Source organism: Carcharodon carcharias, chromosome 13 (genome assembly GCF_017639515.1).
Source record: "Carcharodon carcharias isolate sCarCar2 chromosome 13, sCarCar2.pri, whole genome shotgun sequence".
NCBI classification, from domain to species: domain Eukaryota; kingdom Metazoa; phylum Chordata; class Chondrichthyes; order Lamniformes; family Lamnidae; genus Carcharodon; species Carcharodon carcharias.
In genome coordinates, this window is record NC_054479.1 from 52,525,337 (window position 1) to 52,540,496 (window position 15,160).

General features: G+C 42.9%; 1 protein-coding gene across 1 annotated transcript in view; it reads right to left on the reverse strand.

Annotated features, from left to right (window-relative positions):
- cita (citron rho-interacting serine/threonine kinase a) overlaps nt 1–15,160 on the reverse strand; it is a 225,547-nt gene that overhangs the window by 181,891 nt on the left and 28,496 nt on the right. Inside the window, exons 8-9 of the mRNA XM_041203457.1 lie at nt 8,314–8,517; nt 4,853–5,006 (exon numbers count right to left, since the gene is read on the reverse strand). Coding sequence (XP_041059391.1) covers nt 4,853–5,006; nt 8,314–8,517 — 358 coding nt within the window. The remainder of the gene's footprint in view (nt 1–4,852; nt 5,007–8,313; nt 8,518–15,160) is intronic.

Here is a 15,160-nt window from a genome sequence, read left to right on the forward strand (position 1 = left end):
GGCTGCAGTAGGTGACAGATCTCAGTCAGGGCACCTTTACTGAAGTATAGCTGTCACACAATATTCCTCCCAGAGGTTCAGGTACCGGTTGTGCACCCTGGTAGTACATCGCCTCCTGCAGACAGCCCTTCGCCCCCTCCATCCTCTTCCATCATGTTGTCCTGCTCTGTTTAGCATCTGTTCATTCTCCAAGTCGTGCTGTATTCCAAGGGGAATGCCCATTTGTGCACCAACATCTGGGAGCAACTTGTTTGTGCAGAGGCCTTGAAGTCAAGTAAAAACTTCTTCAGCACCTGTCACACCTGGAGACTTTTGCAACTTGAAACAACTGTAGAAAGTAACAAACACTTGTAGAATGGTAGCAACAGCCAGAAGAAATTAACCAGCAACTACCCTGTAGGCAGTTGATCCCTTTAAATAGCTCCTTCCTGTTGTTGAATATGTATTCAGCTGTGCATGGTTAAGAGAGGGCATAAGCTGGAGTACTGAGCTCCAGAATAGCACCACTGGTATCAAATCAGCATTGTGTGATGATTTAATGCCATACTCTGTGGTCTTCGCAAGAGCTGTAGAAGTTCACTGCATGTACACTAATGCCCTCATCAATGTGGTGTCTGCTGCAATTTTGTCAGTGCGTGAGTGAGTGAACTTCTAGCACCCAAAACACATATGCCAACAAGCCCAGTGTCACACCCTGGAAGATTGAAACAGCCATGTTCCAAGTTGTTCCTGTTTCAAAAGGCAAGACTCTCGCCTCTCAAAAGGAGGGAACCCACAATGACAGCATGTCACTAGTAAGCTAAATGGGCCAGTATAGGCCCAATACTAATGACTACTGAAGTAAGATCTTCTTTCGGCAGCCAACAAAAAATAATGTGTTTGGGAAATTACTTTGCTATTGCACAATGCAGCTGGGCCTGAGGTAACTTATCAAAATGCAATGGAAGCCTGCCCTGGTCTCTCTCACCCAGGATTGTTGGGTTATATTTCTACTGATTTATAAATTTGACTAGGTTACTAAGGCTAAATTTACACTAGAACTGTGGTTTGATTAAGAAGTGTTTTCATTTGACAGAATCACTCAAGATTTGCAATATAAATGCAAGGTCAGGGTCTGGCCTGGCTCTTCAGTGAAGTAGAGCGAGACTCTGCTACAGGAACCGTTCACCACTTTGCTCCAGAATAGGGTTGAACCCCAAGATGGAGGGGTGGAAACTCTCAATTTTAGCAGAAACAAATGCCCGGATTCCTGAACAAATCGTTGTGCCATGAAGATTCTTTCACTTCACTGGATCAATATCTAAACAAAATGAGGACAAAGTGTACTTAGGACTCTATATTTGTTTAAGAAAAACGAAGAGAGTAGCAACAACTTTAGGGGCAGGATTTTGAGGTCGGTGGGCGGGCCTGGGAGCAGCCAGAAAATGGTTCATCACCCACAATTGGGCCACAACCTCGATTTCACACTGGCAGAGGGCAGCCCAACCTCCTGCTTGTTCAAACCTGCCGCTCAGCAGGTTCAATCAAGACGCCCTGGAACTCGGGAGCCGGCACGCTTCCCGTGGAACTGGGCGTGGAGAGGCAGGGGTGCCAGACAAAGCTAAGAGTGCAGTGCACTCAGGTGAGATTTTTTGGTTGTGCAACCATTCTAGTCTAGTGTCTTCAATGAGGTGAGCCTCGACCCTGGAGTCCCCATTGATCAGTGCAAGACAATGGCACAATGATGCAGATCTCTGTGGTCTCACCGGGTACCTGGCATGCACAGTGATAGTGTGATGACTTTAACTAATGACGTTCGCCAGCAGGTGTTCACTCTGGACTCCAGAGGGCGAGCCCTAATGCCGGAGGACCACCGAACTTCTGTTGCACCTGCGTCACACCCACTCCTTGATGTGGGCACCAGCGCAGATACCAGCACCTTGGTGGACATTAGATCAGCGGCTAGCATCTCAGTGCAGTGGTAAGCGCACCTCACACTCACTTGAGGTGAGGCAGAGGCAGTGTGTACCCAGGGTGCCAGCAGACAGAGGATTGCTTGGGACCAGGACAATGCTCAGTCGAAGGATGATGAACCTCTGGAGTCGCCCATTAGGCGGCAGGTCTTGGATGTCCAGCAAGATGTGTGGGAGGATTTGGCAGGGATCCATGAGGGTATGCGTACCATGGTCTCTGTTATGGGGGAGTTCATGTGGAGCACCAGCACTGCGTTGATCCTCATGGCCAAGCGCACTGCCTCCTCCATTGAGAGAGTGGCTACTCTCATGGAACAGCAGCTCCAAGAACAGAATTAGGCGTTCCTGGGATTGCGCTCGGACCTGCAAGCCCTCACACAGGCAATGACCTCAGGTGATCAGTGTCAGTGTGGGAGATGGATGAGGCACCCAGTTTCCTAGCTAGGTGCCCGTCCATCAATGGTGAGCAGGGAGGTCCAGAGTGACCTCACGTTGGCGGGCGAGCTGTTTGTCATCTCTGTGGATTCCTCTCAGGGCACTCTGGATGATGGCAGCAGCTCCTCCACCCCTCCACCAGTGACCGTTGTATCTGTTAAGTTAAAGGCACCATGATCACAAGAGGAACAGGTCACAGGTGATTTTATGTTCATTTATTTTTACTTTATCTATACTGGTCTGGGAACCAAGACCAGAAAAGTTCATGTAACTAGGTTCGAATTGTCAAAATGAGATAAATTTTGCTTTTGTCGTCATGGCCCGAGTATGCTTCAACTTTTTATTTCATTGGTGCAGGGATACGCCAGTATGTAACGCGTAAGTTTTTTTTCTTTTTTTTTTATTCATTCACGAGATGTAGGCTTCGCTGGCTGGGCCAGCATATATTGCCCATCCCAAGTTGCCCTTGAGAAGGTGGTGGTGAGCTGCCTTCTTGAACCACTGCGGTCCATGTGGTGTAGGTACACCCTACCTGTAACCTCCTTGGAGGTTACCGAGGTTTGCCTTCACACCCTCAGTATTCTCCTCACCGTGTTCCTCTTCTGACTCACTACTGGATTCATCATCTGTGGCCTGTGCAGCTGTGTCAAGATCCTCTTCCTCCAGTGGGTCCCCTCTTGCCAGTGCCAGATTGTGGAGACTGCAGCATGTAACCACTATCAGTGACACCTGCCCCGGGGGGATATTGTAGTGCTCCCCTTGAATGGCCGAAGCATCAGAAGCACATCTTGAGAAGACTTTTGGTCGTCTCTACCACTGCCCTTGTGGAGGCATGACTCATATTCTAACACTTCTCTGCCTCTGTTCTAGGGTGACGGAGAGGCATCATGAGTCACCTCTTCAATGGATAGCCCTCGTCACACAGCAACCACCCATCCAGTCAGGCTGGAGCACTGAAGAGCCTCGGCACCTGGGAGTGTCTCAGGACGTACACATCATGGGAGCTGTCAGGGTACCTTGCACAGACTTGCAGAATCTGCATCCTGTGGTCACACACTATCTGCACGTTCATGGAGTGGAATCCCTTCCTGACCTGCTGGCGCCTTGATGACTACATGTGTGCAGTCGATGGCACACAGGGGAACCCAGCAATCACTGCAAAGCTTCTGGCTCGCTCAGCCTGGCTGGCCTTGTCCATACAGTAAAGAATAAAGGTCAGTACCCGCCTGAACAGAGCTTCTGTCACCAGCTTGACAACTGTGGACAGCTGATTGGGACACTCTACACAGATTCCCCACTGAGCCCTGAAAAGAGCCACAGGCATAGAAGTTGAGGGCCACTGTGACCTTCAGAGCCACTGACATGGGGTGTCCACCCACATAGTCGGAGCTGATCTCAGGCCCAATCATCTGACAAATGGAGGTCACTGTCTCCCTTGAGAGGTGGCACCTCCTTCAGCATTGCACCTTGGACATATTGAGGTAGCTGCATTGTTGCCTGTAAACCCCGGCAGCAGGATAGTGGCATCTCCTTTGGCCCCTTCCGCCTCGGACTACCTGCTGGCCCTGCGCCCCTTGTACCTGTACCTCTCCTGGCCTCCTCTCTCTTCTGCCCCTCCCTCCTCAGAGGAAGTGCCTCCAGCAGAGAGCACAATCCGCATTACCAGAGTAAGGGAAGATTGTCTGATACCTGGAAGGGTCCACAGAGTCTGGATCCTCCGAGGGCCTTGCAGACAGCAGTGAGTCCTGAAACAAGGCCTGGAAATTCTAAGAAAGAAGCCCCAAACAGAAATGAGGCGACCAAGTATCAATAAGCAACCAGCAGCAAACTTATCTCCAAAACTCCTCACTACTTACACTGGCAATGCTGCTGATGCTTTTATCCTACCCTTGGATGAGGTTTGTGAAAATGTCGGCTGGCCGCCTGCCCTTTTGGGGAGCTGGAAAACGCACAGGCAAGGAAAAAGAAAAAAAAATCCCATTTAATTGGACTCTTAAAGGACCTTAAGTCGCCACTTAATTAATGGCGGGTGCCGCTCCAGCACCTGCACGCACCTGCCCAGTGAAATATCATGTGCTATTTTATGCTCAAGCATGTCGGGTGTGCAACCACATGCCAAGCGAAAAATTCTGCACTTGGAGAAAGAAAACTGTGGCACAGAGCGTTTGGAGGTTAGGGGAGAGAGCAATATCTTTTCCTTTTTTTTGTAAGACTGCAAGCTGTGAACAGTAAAATCACACTCAGAAAAGGAAGTTAAAATATTCATGAAATTTTGTTGGAGGAATAGCAAGAACATTAGTGCAGCTCCTTGGCCAGCACAGTATCAACATCAAAGTCACCCACTTAATATTAAGTCTTTGTAAATGCTTCAGAATAAAAGTGAATTTTGTCAATCTACAAAACTGCATTGTTAACTTTTCATCAGTGAGGACACACACACACACTGTTCAGCAGGGATAACTTACTGTGCCTGATATTGTTCCAGTTTATGTTTGTAAAAAACGGATGGCAGATGAGTCCCTCATAATTCAACCGCTCCTTTGCCCCACACAGCAGGCTTTGCACCAGATCATAAAACTCCTTACTTGTTTTAGGCTCCTCTGGAAATTTCAGAGTTCTCTGCAATAAAAGAGCAGCATGGATGCAGTAGTATATAATTAAAGTCTATTAGCAGTAAAACATCCCAATGTAAGTGAATGAACCAACGCCCTGATCAAGAAAAATTACTCACCCAGGAAACCCAACCACTGCAATTCTCTTTAGCCATACAGATCAGAGAAAAAGATCACACAGATCAATAAAATCCAAGTCTCTACTCAAAACATTTACACAAACTTTATCACCCTTTTTTTGTTTCCTATCCCTCCATACTCCCCTTACTTCTCCTGAGACTGGCCAGCAGAGCCTCTAAATCAGCCCATAGTTTAATATTTTCTGAAAATGTAGGTCATTTTCATTGGGTTTCTGAATCTAAGAAATGTAAGTAAATCAAGGGAAATATTAGCTCCAAAACTGAGCCATGGAGCACCCAACTAAGACCTTCAACACACCCTGAAGTACCTGACAAACACCAGGATTTGTTGTTTTCAAACCTTCAGTCAGCTTCTTGCCCATTCACAAAATTGACATTGAATTCCTATAATAGAGTTTAACTAATAGCCTTTTGGAAGGAACGTGACTAAATAACTTTTGGAAGTTGAGATAAATCATATCAAACAATCTCCCACAACCCAATTGGGTCGTCAAAGTGGTTTGTAAGCAGAAGCTTTCCCTTCTGAAACCATAATTATGTTTGATAGTTTAGTACGTAACCTGAAAACTATCCGTACAGTGTGATAAATAGTTCCATTATTTTACACAGAATTAATGCAAGATTAATTGGGGGTATATTGGAATGGGATAAAGACTATTTTTCAGCTGCTATAACACTCTTATGGCAGAAAGGTAGCACACCCATGCCTGCAGTGGGGAGGGAAAGGCAAAACGAGTGCTCCCAAATTTCTCTTCCAAATATGTCCATTGTTGCCCATGTCAGTTTTATCATTCTTTTTTAATATGAACACATTAGCTTGTTTCTCCTTATGTCTAGTGACTTCCTTAAAGTTTGACACCAACACCCTAGCCTCCCTCAGCACTCAGAAAAATTCTGGTGTTGGGATTTATTTTTTTGGAGCCATTTTTGCTCTTCTATGATTTACACCTTTTCTTAGATCAAATTCATTAATTTTCCTTTGGTTAAACGTTTAGGGAAGGTACTTTGGTCAAGATTTCCCCAGTGAATATTTGGAGGAGCCTGGCCTGCCTACAACTGGCATAGAGACAATTTGTATATATAATCACCAACTGGTACAGGTGTAGTTATGGATTTTCTATACCAGCATCAACACAAGCAACAACTTACACTTATATAGTGCCTTTCACGCAGCAAATGTCCTAAGGTACTTCACATGGACAATATCAATCAAACCATACACCAAGTTACTGAGATACTAGGACAGGTGACCAAAAGCTTGGTGAAAGAGATAGGTTTTAGGAAGCGATTTAAGTGAGAGAAGTAGAGAGGCAGAGAGGTTTAGAAAGAGAATTCAGAGGTTGAAGTCATGGTCCCCAATGGGGAAGCAAAGGAAATTGGGATGTGCAAGAGACCAGCTTCAGTGGAGCTTGGAGATCTCAAGGGGTTGTAGAGCTAGGTGAGGTTATACTGAGAAATGTGGAGGGGTAAGGCCACAGAGGGATTGAAAACAAGGATAAGAATTTTAAAAATCAAGGTGCTATTGGACCAGTAGCCATGTAGATCAGCAAGCACCGGGTAACAGGCACTGGGGCAAGTTAAGATACCAGCAGTAAAATTTTGAATAAGCTAAAATTAATGGAGGGTGATAGGTGGGAAACCAGCTAGGAAAGCATTGGAATAGCTGAGGATAAAGGTAACAAAACTGTGGATGAGGGTTTCAGCAGAATGAGCGGAGGCAGGGGCAGAGATGTCTAATATTATGGAGGTGGGAGTAGGCAGTCTTAGTGATAGAGAGGATTATGGGGTCAGAAACTGGACACCAAGATGGCGAACAGCCTATTTCAGCCTCAGAGAGTAGCCAGGGAGAGGATTGGAGCTGGAAGTTAAGCAATGGAGTTTCTGGCACCAACTGAAGATGATGACCTCTATTTTACAATATTGAATTGGAAGAACTCTCTGTTCCTTCAATAATGGGTGTTGGACAAGAAGGATGAAAATCAAAGAACCTTCAAACAACAAATTGCCCTGGCATAGGTCTGGTGGGTTAAAGTTTGATCAATTCTTACAACTCTGATAGCCAGGTGGTGAAGGACAGAACTGGAGTCTGGTCTTTACACACTTACAGGCTTTTATTTACAGAGACACACATTACATATTGTGCATCCGTGACCTAAACCCAGTTTCAGCCTGTTCCTTTATATCTATACGAGCACAGGTGAATCAGTTAAGACCCATCACCTGAATACAACAAATAATATTAATTATGCTGTTAAAATCAATGACTAAGTTACTTCTGCCTGGCAGTACTCAACCCTACCAACTATCCCTTTCTGGAAGGCCACTTCCCATTAACAGGGTCTATTTTCTGTACATTCAATGGAACATGGAGCCTAATGGATTGGCCTTTCAATTAGGGTTCACTGCAAAATGCTGCATGAAGATGAGAGTGATCATCTAGTGCAAAAATATTTTCAGCAATATTTTATCTGGAAATATGCTAATAAATACAAAGCCATTATTTACAGCTTACAGAAACATTAAGAAGTGTAAATTATCATTAACACAAAAGATGACGTAGAATCTGTAGCAATTACAGAGGAAGAAAAATTACTCCCTGCTTAATTGAAAGGTTCAGACATTACAAAAGGAGACACAAAGAAAATTTCAAGGCCTTTTTCCTGTAATTCTCGCCAGTGATAGATTAGGCTCACCCACATCACTACATGAAGGAAGTTATGGAGATGAATTGACAAATGTTATTTAAAAGTAATTGTTTCTTTCCCTCTTCCCCACCTCTAAAATACACTTGCCCCATATCATGTGCAGACAAGAAACCTACTTTCAGGGTTTGACTCTTGAAACTAAACGTTTAGATGTGTCAAAGAGACACAAACAGTGACTCGCAGCTCCTTTTCCTTATGAGCAACTATTCAGCAGCTTTCATGTACCCAAAGGTAAATTCAGGGATTTGCCAGGTTACAAAGTATAGAAAACAGAGTCCAATTTCCTTCACTGCACAAAACAATAACCCATTGTGCTGTCAGCCCTTCCAGAAGAGACAATTCAACAGCACAAAAACAATGCAATCTACTTAAATTTAAATCCCTTATAACAATTGGTTTTAATTGTCAAAAAGCAAACCATATCCAAAACACTAAATACAGTACTGAATAACCCTACACATGTACAAACCTGGAAGTTCCTAATGTTGCTGATGGTTTTGGCTGATGTTCCCTCAACAAATGGAGACCTCCCATAAATCATTTCATAAGCAATCACTCCTAGAGACCACCAGTCACATTCCACACCATATGAAGAACATCCATCCCCATTCACCACAGTCAGTATTTCAGGAGCCATGAAATCTGGTGTACCAACTGGTAGCTTTGAGCTAACCTGTTAGAGAGGCAAAGAAAACATGTATATTAAAACAGATGAAACTAAATAACATTTAGTTTCTGCATTCTCTTCATTCTTCAGTATTGTATAAATTACTGAGAGGTAGATAGTTTAATACTGCAGGTAGTTAATTTGCATTGTGTAACATATGTGTAAGAAACTCAATCTACATCGCACAATAGCACTGGAACATTGCCGCTTTTTTAAAAATCATACTGAAAATAAGTTGGAACAACAAGCAGTCAGATATTGACAACAGTTTTCATGTACTCTAGTGAAACTCGAACACTATTTCATATTTTGGAGACCATACGCCTCAAGAACTGAAAACCAATCACTCAGTACTGCATCATCCAGAGGGAAACACTTCGCCATCACTTCTCTAACTCCAAAAGATTAAAACAGCTACAGTAGAAAAGCTGTGGAGCATTCAGTTATTTTAAATAACCTAATGCAGAGTAATTTTGACAAATCATTTTAAATTTACATTTTTTTTAAATAATAGTTGAAAACAATAGACATGGCACCAGCTATTCTTTCAAATGTGGCCTGTTCAATAATAATTGTAGGAAATATGTTGCACCTTCCTGCACCATTACCACTTGGTGCCACATACATACAATGTAGGAGCTGGAGGCTAATAAAATAGGCTGTCCTTGGAGGCCAAAGCAACATCAACAAATGAAGTTGTTTGAAGGTCAATGGTGATTTCCAATAGATTTAATCCAGTCCAGTATTTCCAGTCCAGTCTAGATCCCAATATTGTCAGATCTAGCAGGTTCCATTTCTTTGCTGAAAAATACAGGTACTATATTGTGCCAATAGTGAAAAATGCTGATATGTACAAAGTAGCAACTGAAATTGCCCTCCCCTCAGTTTTTCACTATAATTTCTTTTATTAAAAAGTCAATTTTTTTCAAGAGTTACAAAAAATGTAGTACAAGGGTCTGGCACATACAGGGTTAATGTGGGACTGGAATCAATACCTTCCTAACATGGTGTCAGCTCAGGATCAAAAACCCTCAACCTCACTAAAATGCTAAAACACCAGGAAAAAGAAAAACCTTCAAGGGAAATTCTGATCTGAAGAAGCTCCCAACAGAAGCAGAAAGCACAGAGAAAATTCGCCAGAAAACATTCCAGAGAAAAGAGCCTGGAAGCTGAAGGCAGAGCTTTTTATTGCAGTGGAAAACTCCTGTGAATCTCTCTTGGAAGTCCAGAGTCCACAGGGCTTGCAAGAGTTAGCTAAATCTTTTAAAGTTCTAGGGTACAGCTAGTCCTCAGAATCCTTTCACTAATCCAGTGTCAGAAGTGCCGTTTGAACGAAACCCGTCGCTAAAACCCAATCCCCAACTTGGAGCCTCAAAATGTGGCCCCCGAGCTCGTAAAAGATAAAATAATTAATTAAATCTCTTGCGACTGTCCAACTCGGAAAACAGCAAGCTCACGTTTAAATTTGAACACCTTGTTACTCGGAAAAGCAAACCGCTGAACAAAAGAAGTCAGCAGACAACTGGCCCAGGCAGCCATTATTAAAAACATTCCTTCAAGAAGTATGCCATTGCCATTTTGCAGAACCTGCAGAAACCAGCAAACGCGTGAAATCCTTTGTATTGTTGTGAATGGCACCACTATCTTGAAAGCCCGTAAACTCTTAAAGCTGTGCTCACACTTTAAAAATCTTTAACATGGATCACAATTAAACACTTGCAACTCAATTTGGACTAACCCAAGGCCCACACTAGTCACATAATTGGGGTCTTTGGAGGAAAAGATTTTTAAAATATTGCATCGCTTCTGGTTTAGATAAAAAGTCAGAAGAAGAGCAAGTGAACACGCTTCTTTACTCTATAGGATCAATTGTAGACAACATCATCAGGTTATTAATAAGTCATCCTCCAAATCTGAAAAGGTTTTAAAATCTTTTGACATTTATTTCAACTTGCAAACCAACAAAATATTGGAGAGAGCTAAATTCAATGAGAGTCCAACTTCCTGGGGAACCCGTTGATTCTTTCATAAATGATCTCTGCAGGATGGCAAAGGGGTATGAATATGGAGAGTTAAAGTCTGAATTCAGAAACAGAACAGTGGTGGGTGTCACAAACTATTCACTCTCTGATCTCCTACAAGCTAAAGACAAGACAATCCAGATAGACTATCTGAACTACCCGAGCAACACTGAACAATCTTAAGGAGAAAGAATAAAAACAGCCAGCCTTCAGTCTAGCTTATCAGGTCACAAAGACACAGGGACAATCCAAGTCAGGGAACGCAACTCCTGGACCGCCCACCGCTGCAGTGCAAGGCGCCCTCCCAGCAGAGATTAGTGTCCTGCGACTACAGCCCAATGTTTCCACTGCAACAGGATTGGAAAGTTTGGCAAACTATGCAAGTTAAAACCCCAGAAACGCACAGAAAGCTCAAAAGTACTCCACAAGGACAAGATGAAAAATGAAAACACACAGCCATACTTCTTTGGTGAGGTCAAGGATTGTGGTTCTTCATTTTGGAATGCCAACATCCTTGCGAATGGTCATCCAACAAATTTAAAATTAGATTTAGGGGCCAGCATAACAGTCCTACCAGGCAAGGAACCATGACACAAAGACCTTTGGCTTTGAACAACAGACACCCACTTTACTTGGCAGGAGGAATCAGACTTCTAGTCCTTGGCATGATCCTGGAACCACTGAGGAATAGCGGCAAACAGATCTTTGAGCTTGTGTACGTCATTCATAACCAGTGTCTCTCTCTCCTGAGCAGGAATGCCTGCATAGCCTTGGATCTCCTCCAGACAGCAAAGGATGTCAGAACAACCACTGCTGTTAGCCAACCAGAACTGAATGGTCTCAAGTACTCAAATACTAAAGAGTATTTAGACTATGACTTCAGCTCTGAACTCTCTTTTCTCTTTGCAGAGCAGGCTTGTCTATTCTCACTACAGGTCCCAGAAAACCCCCAGTGGTCAGACCATCCTACCAACAATGAGATAACCACAATGCCTCCAGTGTAAGTGGTACAAGAGAGTGATCAGCAATCCGAGAAGCTTCTCCTTCCAACTACGATGATGGTACAGCTGGTCCACACAGAAACCACCGTACACACAATGCAGCTTCCAGCCAGCATGCCACAAACACAATGGATGCTGGAACCTGGTAGCAGTTTCCCACTAGTGACAACAAAAAGCGGAGGTGAGCACACCACGAAACCTTCTGCTCTCCACAGGAACGCTCTTCTCAGCCACAGGGGGGATCAAGACAGCCTACTTGGAGAAAGAAGTGCCAAAGAAACAAAATCAATGTTTGTCCGTCCTGCAAGAAACAATTCAGCTTGGCAGCAACCACTGATCAACTCAACCACTGAACTGACCAACTGTGGTTCAACGTGAAGCAATCGAAGATAAGCATAACAAAATGCCAATCCAACCTCCAAGCTAACAGCAAGAATCAGAACAAACAGAGCCGACCACTTCTCCAACAGAACTGCGAACAAGATATTCCAAAGCTTCCAGACAGTCTGAACCTATAAATTCAAGGACTTGAAGGAGGAAGATAGGAAACTGATAATATTGTTGTAGAAATAATGTAGTATTAGCAATAATGTGGTAACAACAATGTAAATGCATGAGACTGATAACAATGTAAGACATGAAGAAAACTAGTGTAACTTCACATACATTGGATAAAGACTTTGGGGTGGCGGGTGGGGGGGAAAGAGTCTGGCACATAAAGGGTTAATGTGGGATCAAGTACAGTACCACCCACACAGTGATATAAGAAGACACATGACCCAGACCTAGGGTCAGTGTGGTGTTAAATAGAGACATGTAAAGACCTAGGCATGGAGACCCTTTACTGTATATAGTTACAAGTAGTTAATAAAGACTTGCTGTTAACCTACTGAAGGCAATGAAGACTTCTTTAAGAAACACCCTCCCAACAAAAAATAATTACAAATCATCGTCAGGAAGACCACCTTAGGAGTTTGAGTGAATCTAAAAATGCTGTTTCTGCAGAGTTCAATTAAAATCAGTACTTTGAAGGTTTAACTTCACTTCCAAGTTATTGGAGCAGACTGATGCCACCCCAAAAGCTGCATTAATGTTTTGTAGACACTTGTCCTCAAAATGCCAAATTCCCTTACCCTTCTCTTTTGAGAGAATATTAGGATACTCCAAAATTGAGGACTTATCTGGATTGTAAGAACAATTTTATATTGAAAGTACAATTCTCAGACCTTCACAAAACATCACAATTTTGATTTATTATCAAAAGAAATTTCTTTTCAATACAGGCGTATTGCAGTGCTAACAGAGTCACTCAAGGCCATCACAATTGACATATCTTCTTTGTAACATCCCAATAGCCTCTTCATTGTTTGTCATTGCATCAGACTTTGAAGCCTCAAACTAAATTACTGAAACATGACATTTTAGTTACATTACTGTGAAAGATGACAACTTTGGGAAGGAGGGGGAAAATGGGCTAGCATTTCTATTTACAAACAATGGGTGGAAGTCTAGAAAAGTGCCCAAATTTGACCTTAAATCAAAAAATACTGATACCTGGAAGCCTCTTCTCACGTGCTTATTCCTGTCTTCCATAAGGATCAGGTGAGAGCAGTTTTGCAGCAGTTGAATTGGCCAAAATGAATCTGTACCAGTCATTTTTTATATCAGAATTATCATCAAGTAGGTTTGCATTTCCAATTTACACTGCTTTAGAACAAACAAACATTACTTTGATGAGCCATGAGGTGCCCAATAAAGATTTTGTATCATACGTACAGTGTGTAGGAAGCATGACTTGCGTGCGGACATACCAGAACAGAAGAAGATAGGAGCAGGAGTACACCATATGGCCTGTTGAGCCTGCTTTTGTTTAAAATTCATTCTTGGTATGTGGGGGTCGCTGGCTAGGCTACGCCATTCAATAAGATCATGGTTGTTCTTGAGCTTGAGCTCTACTTTCCAGCCACTCCCTAAACCTCTTGATTTCCTGAGACACCAAAAATCTCTCCATCTCAGCCTTAAATATATTCAATGATGGAGCATCCACAACCCTCTGGTAGAAAATTTCAAACATTCACAACCTTTTGAATGAAGAAAGTCTCATCTCAGTCTAAATGATTCACCTTTTATCCTGAAACCGTTCTCGTGTTTTAGATTCTCCAACCAGCGGAAACAATCTCTCGGTGTCTACCCTGTCAAGCCCCATTCAGAATCTTGTACATTTCAATGAGATCGCCTCTCATTCTTCTAAACTCCAGAGAATATAGGCCCAAATTAGTCAGCCTCTTAACCCAAGGACCAATCTAGTAAATCTTCGCTGTACTGACTCCATCGCAAGTATAGTACAGACCCGCCTTTCGGAATTTCGTCATTCATGCTTTCACCTATCTGCACTTTTTACATTGCATCGCCCATTGCGTGAGCAATGTTTGCTCATCCACGTTTTCTTCGACCTGCAATGATTGTATTCCAACGGATCGCGTGACTTCCTTTCACAAATGCCTTTTCGCAGGCGCTAAATGTTAGTGTGTTGATCCAGGCAAGAAGCATCTTCCCGACAGGGAGATGGCACAGTGGCTCATCTTCTCGCCTATGCTTTTTTTCAAAGAAAGTGGCAATCGAGGCATTTTGTTTGGTCGATTTTAAGAGATACAGGAGCTAGTCAATCCTTAATGTTGCGGGATAGTGATATTTGTTGTTCAGAGGAAGTATTGCAGGAACAGGTGATAATAAGTGGGGTTCATGGAAATGCTAAACCTATTCCCTTGTGGAAGGTAAATTTAAAAAGTAAGTGGAAAACTGGCGAAGTGACCATTGGGGTGGTGCAAAAATTTCCTATTGCAGGGTTCAATTTCAATTTATTCTGGGTAATGATATAGCTGGATCACATATGGGTGTTGCCTATGGTAGTTGAGCAACCTGTAGAAGTGCTTTCAACAGAGATAGTACAAGAGGAGCATCTTGGATTGTTTCCAGATTGTGTGATAATGAGATCATAGGCACACAGGTTGAAGCAAGAAAAACAAAAAGGACAGGAAGTTCAAAGACAGGAAGAAGGTATTGAAATCCAATTAGCAGGCACTGTGTTTGATAACATTGTTCAGAAAGAGACAGGAGAGGACAATTCAGCTGAAGTGTTTAACTCAAGTTAATTAAGTTGCAGCAGGAGGATTTGCAATTAAAACATTTATATCAGAAAGATTACTCGGAAACAAGAAAAATGTATATCAGAATGTTTTTACCTTAAGGGTGATATTTTAATGAGAAAATGGAGGCTGGATCATGTCTCAGCAAATGAAAGCTGGAGAGTGGTACATCAGATTGTTATCCCATTAGGGTATAGAAATTTAAAGAGTATTTAGATGATCACTTGAAATACCATAGTATATAGGGCTGTGGGCCAAGTGCTGGAAAACGAGATTAGAATAGATAGGTGCTTGATGGCTGGCATAGACATGATGGGCCGAAGGGCCTGTTTCTGTGCTGTATAACTCTGACTCTAAGTGATTATTATTCTGGGAGCTGAAGTGCCACCCAAACAATTTTGAAATTTTCACCAATGTACAGTATTGCACAGAGGCTCCCCCATCTGTCATTTACAGGTACTGCACCTCAATTTGCTGTAGA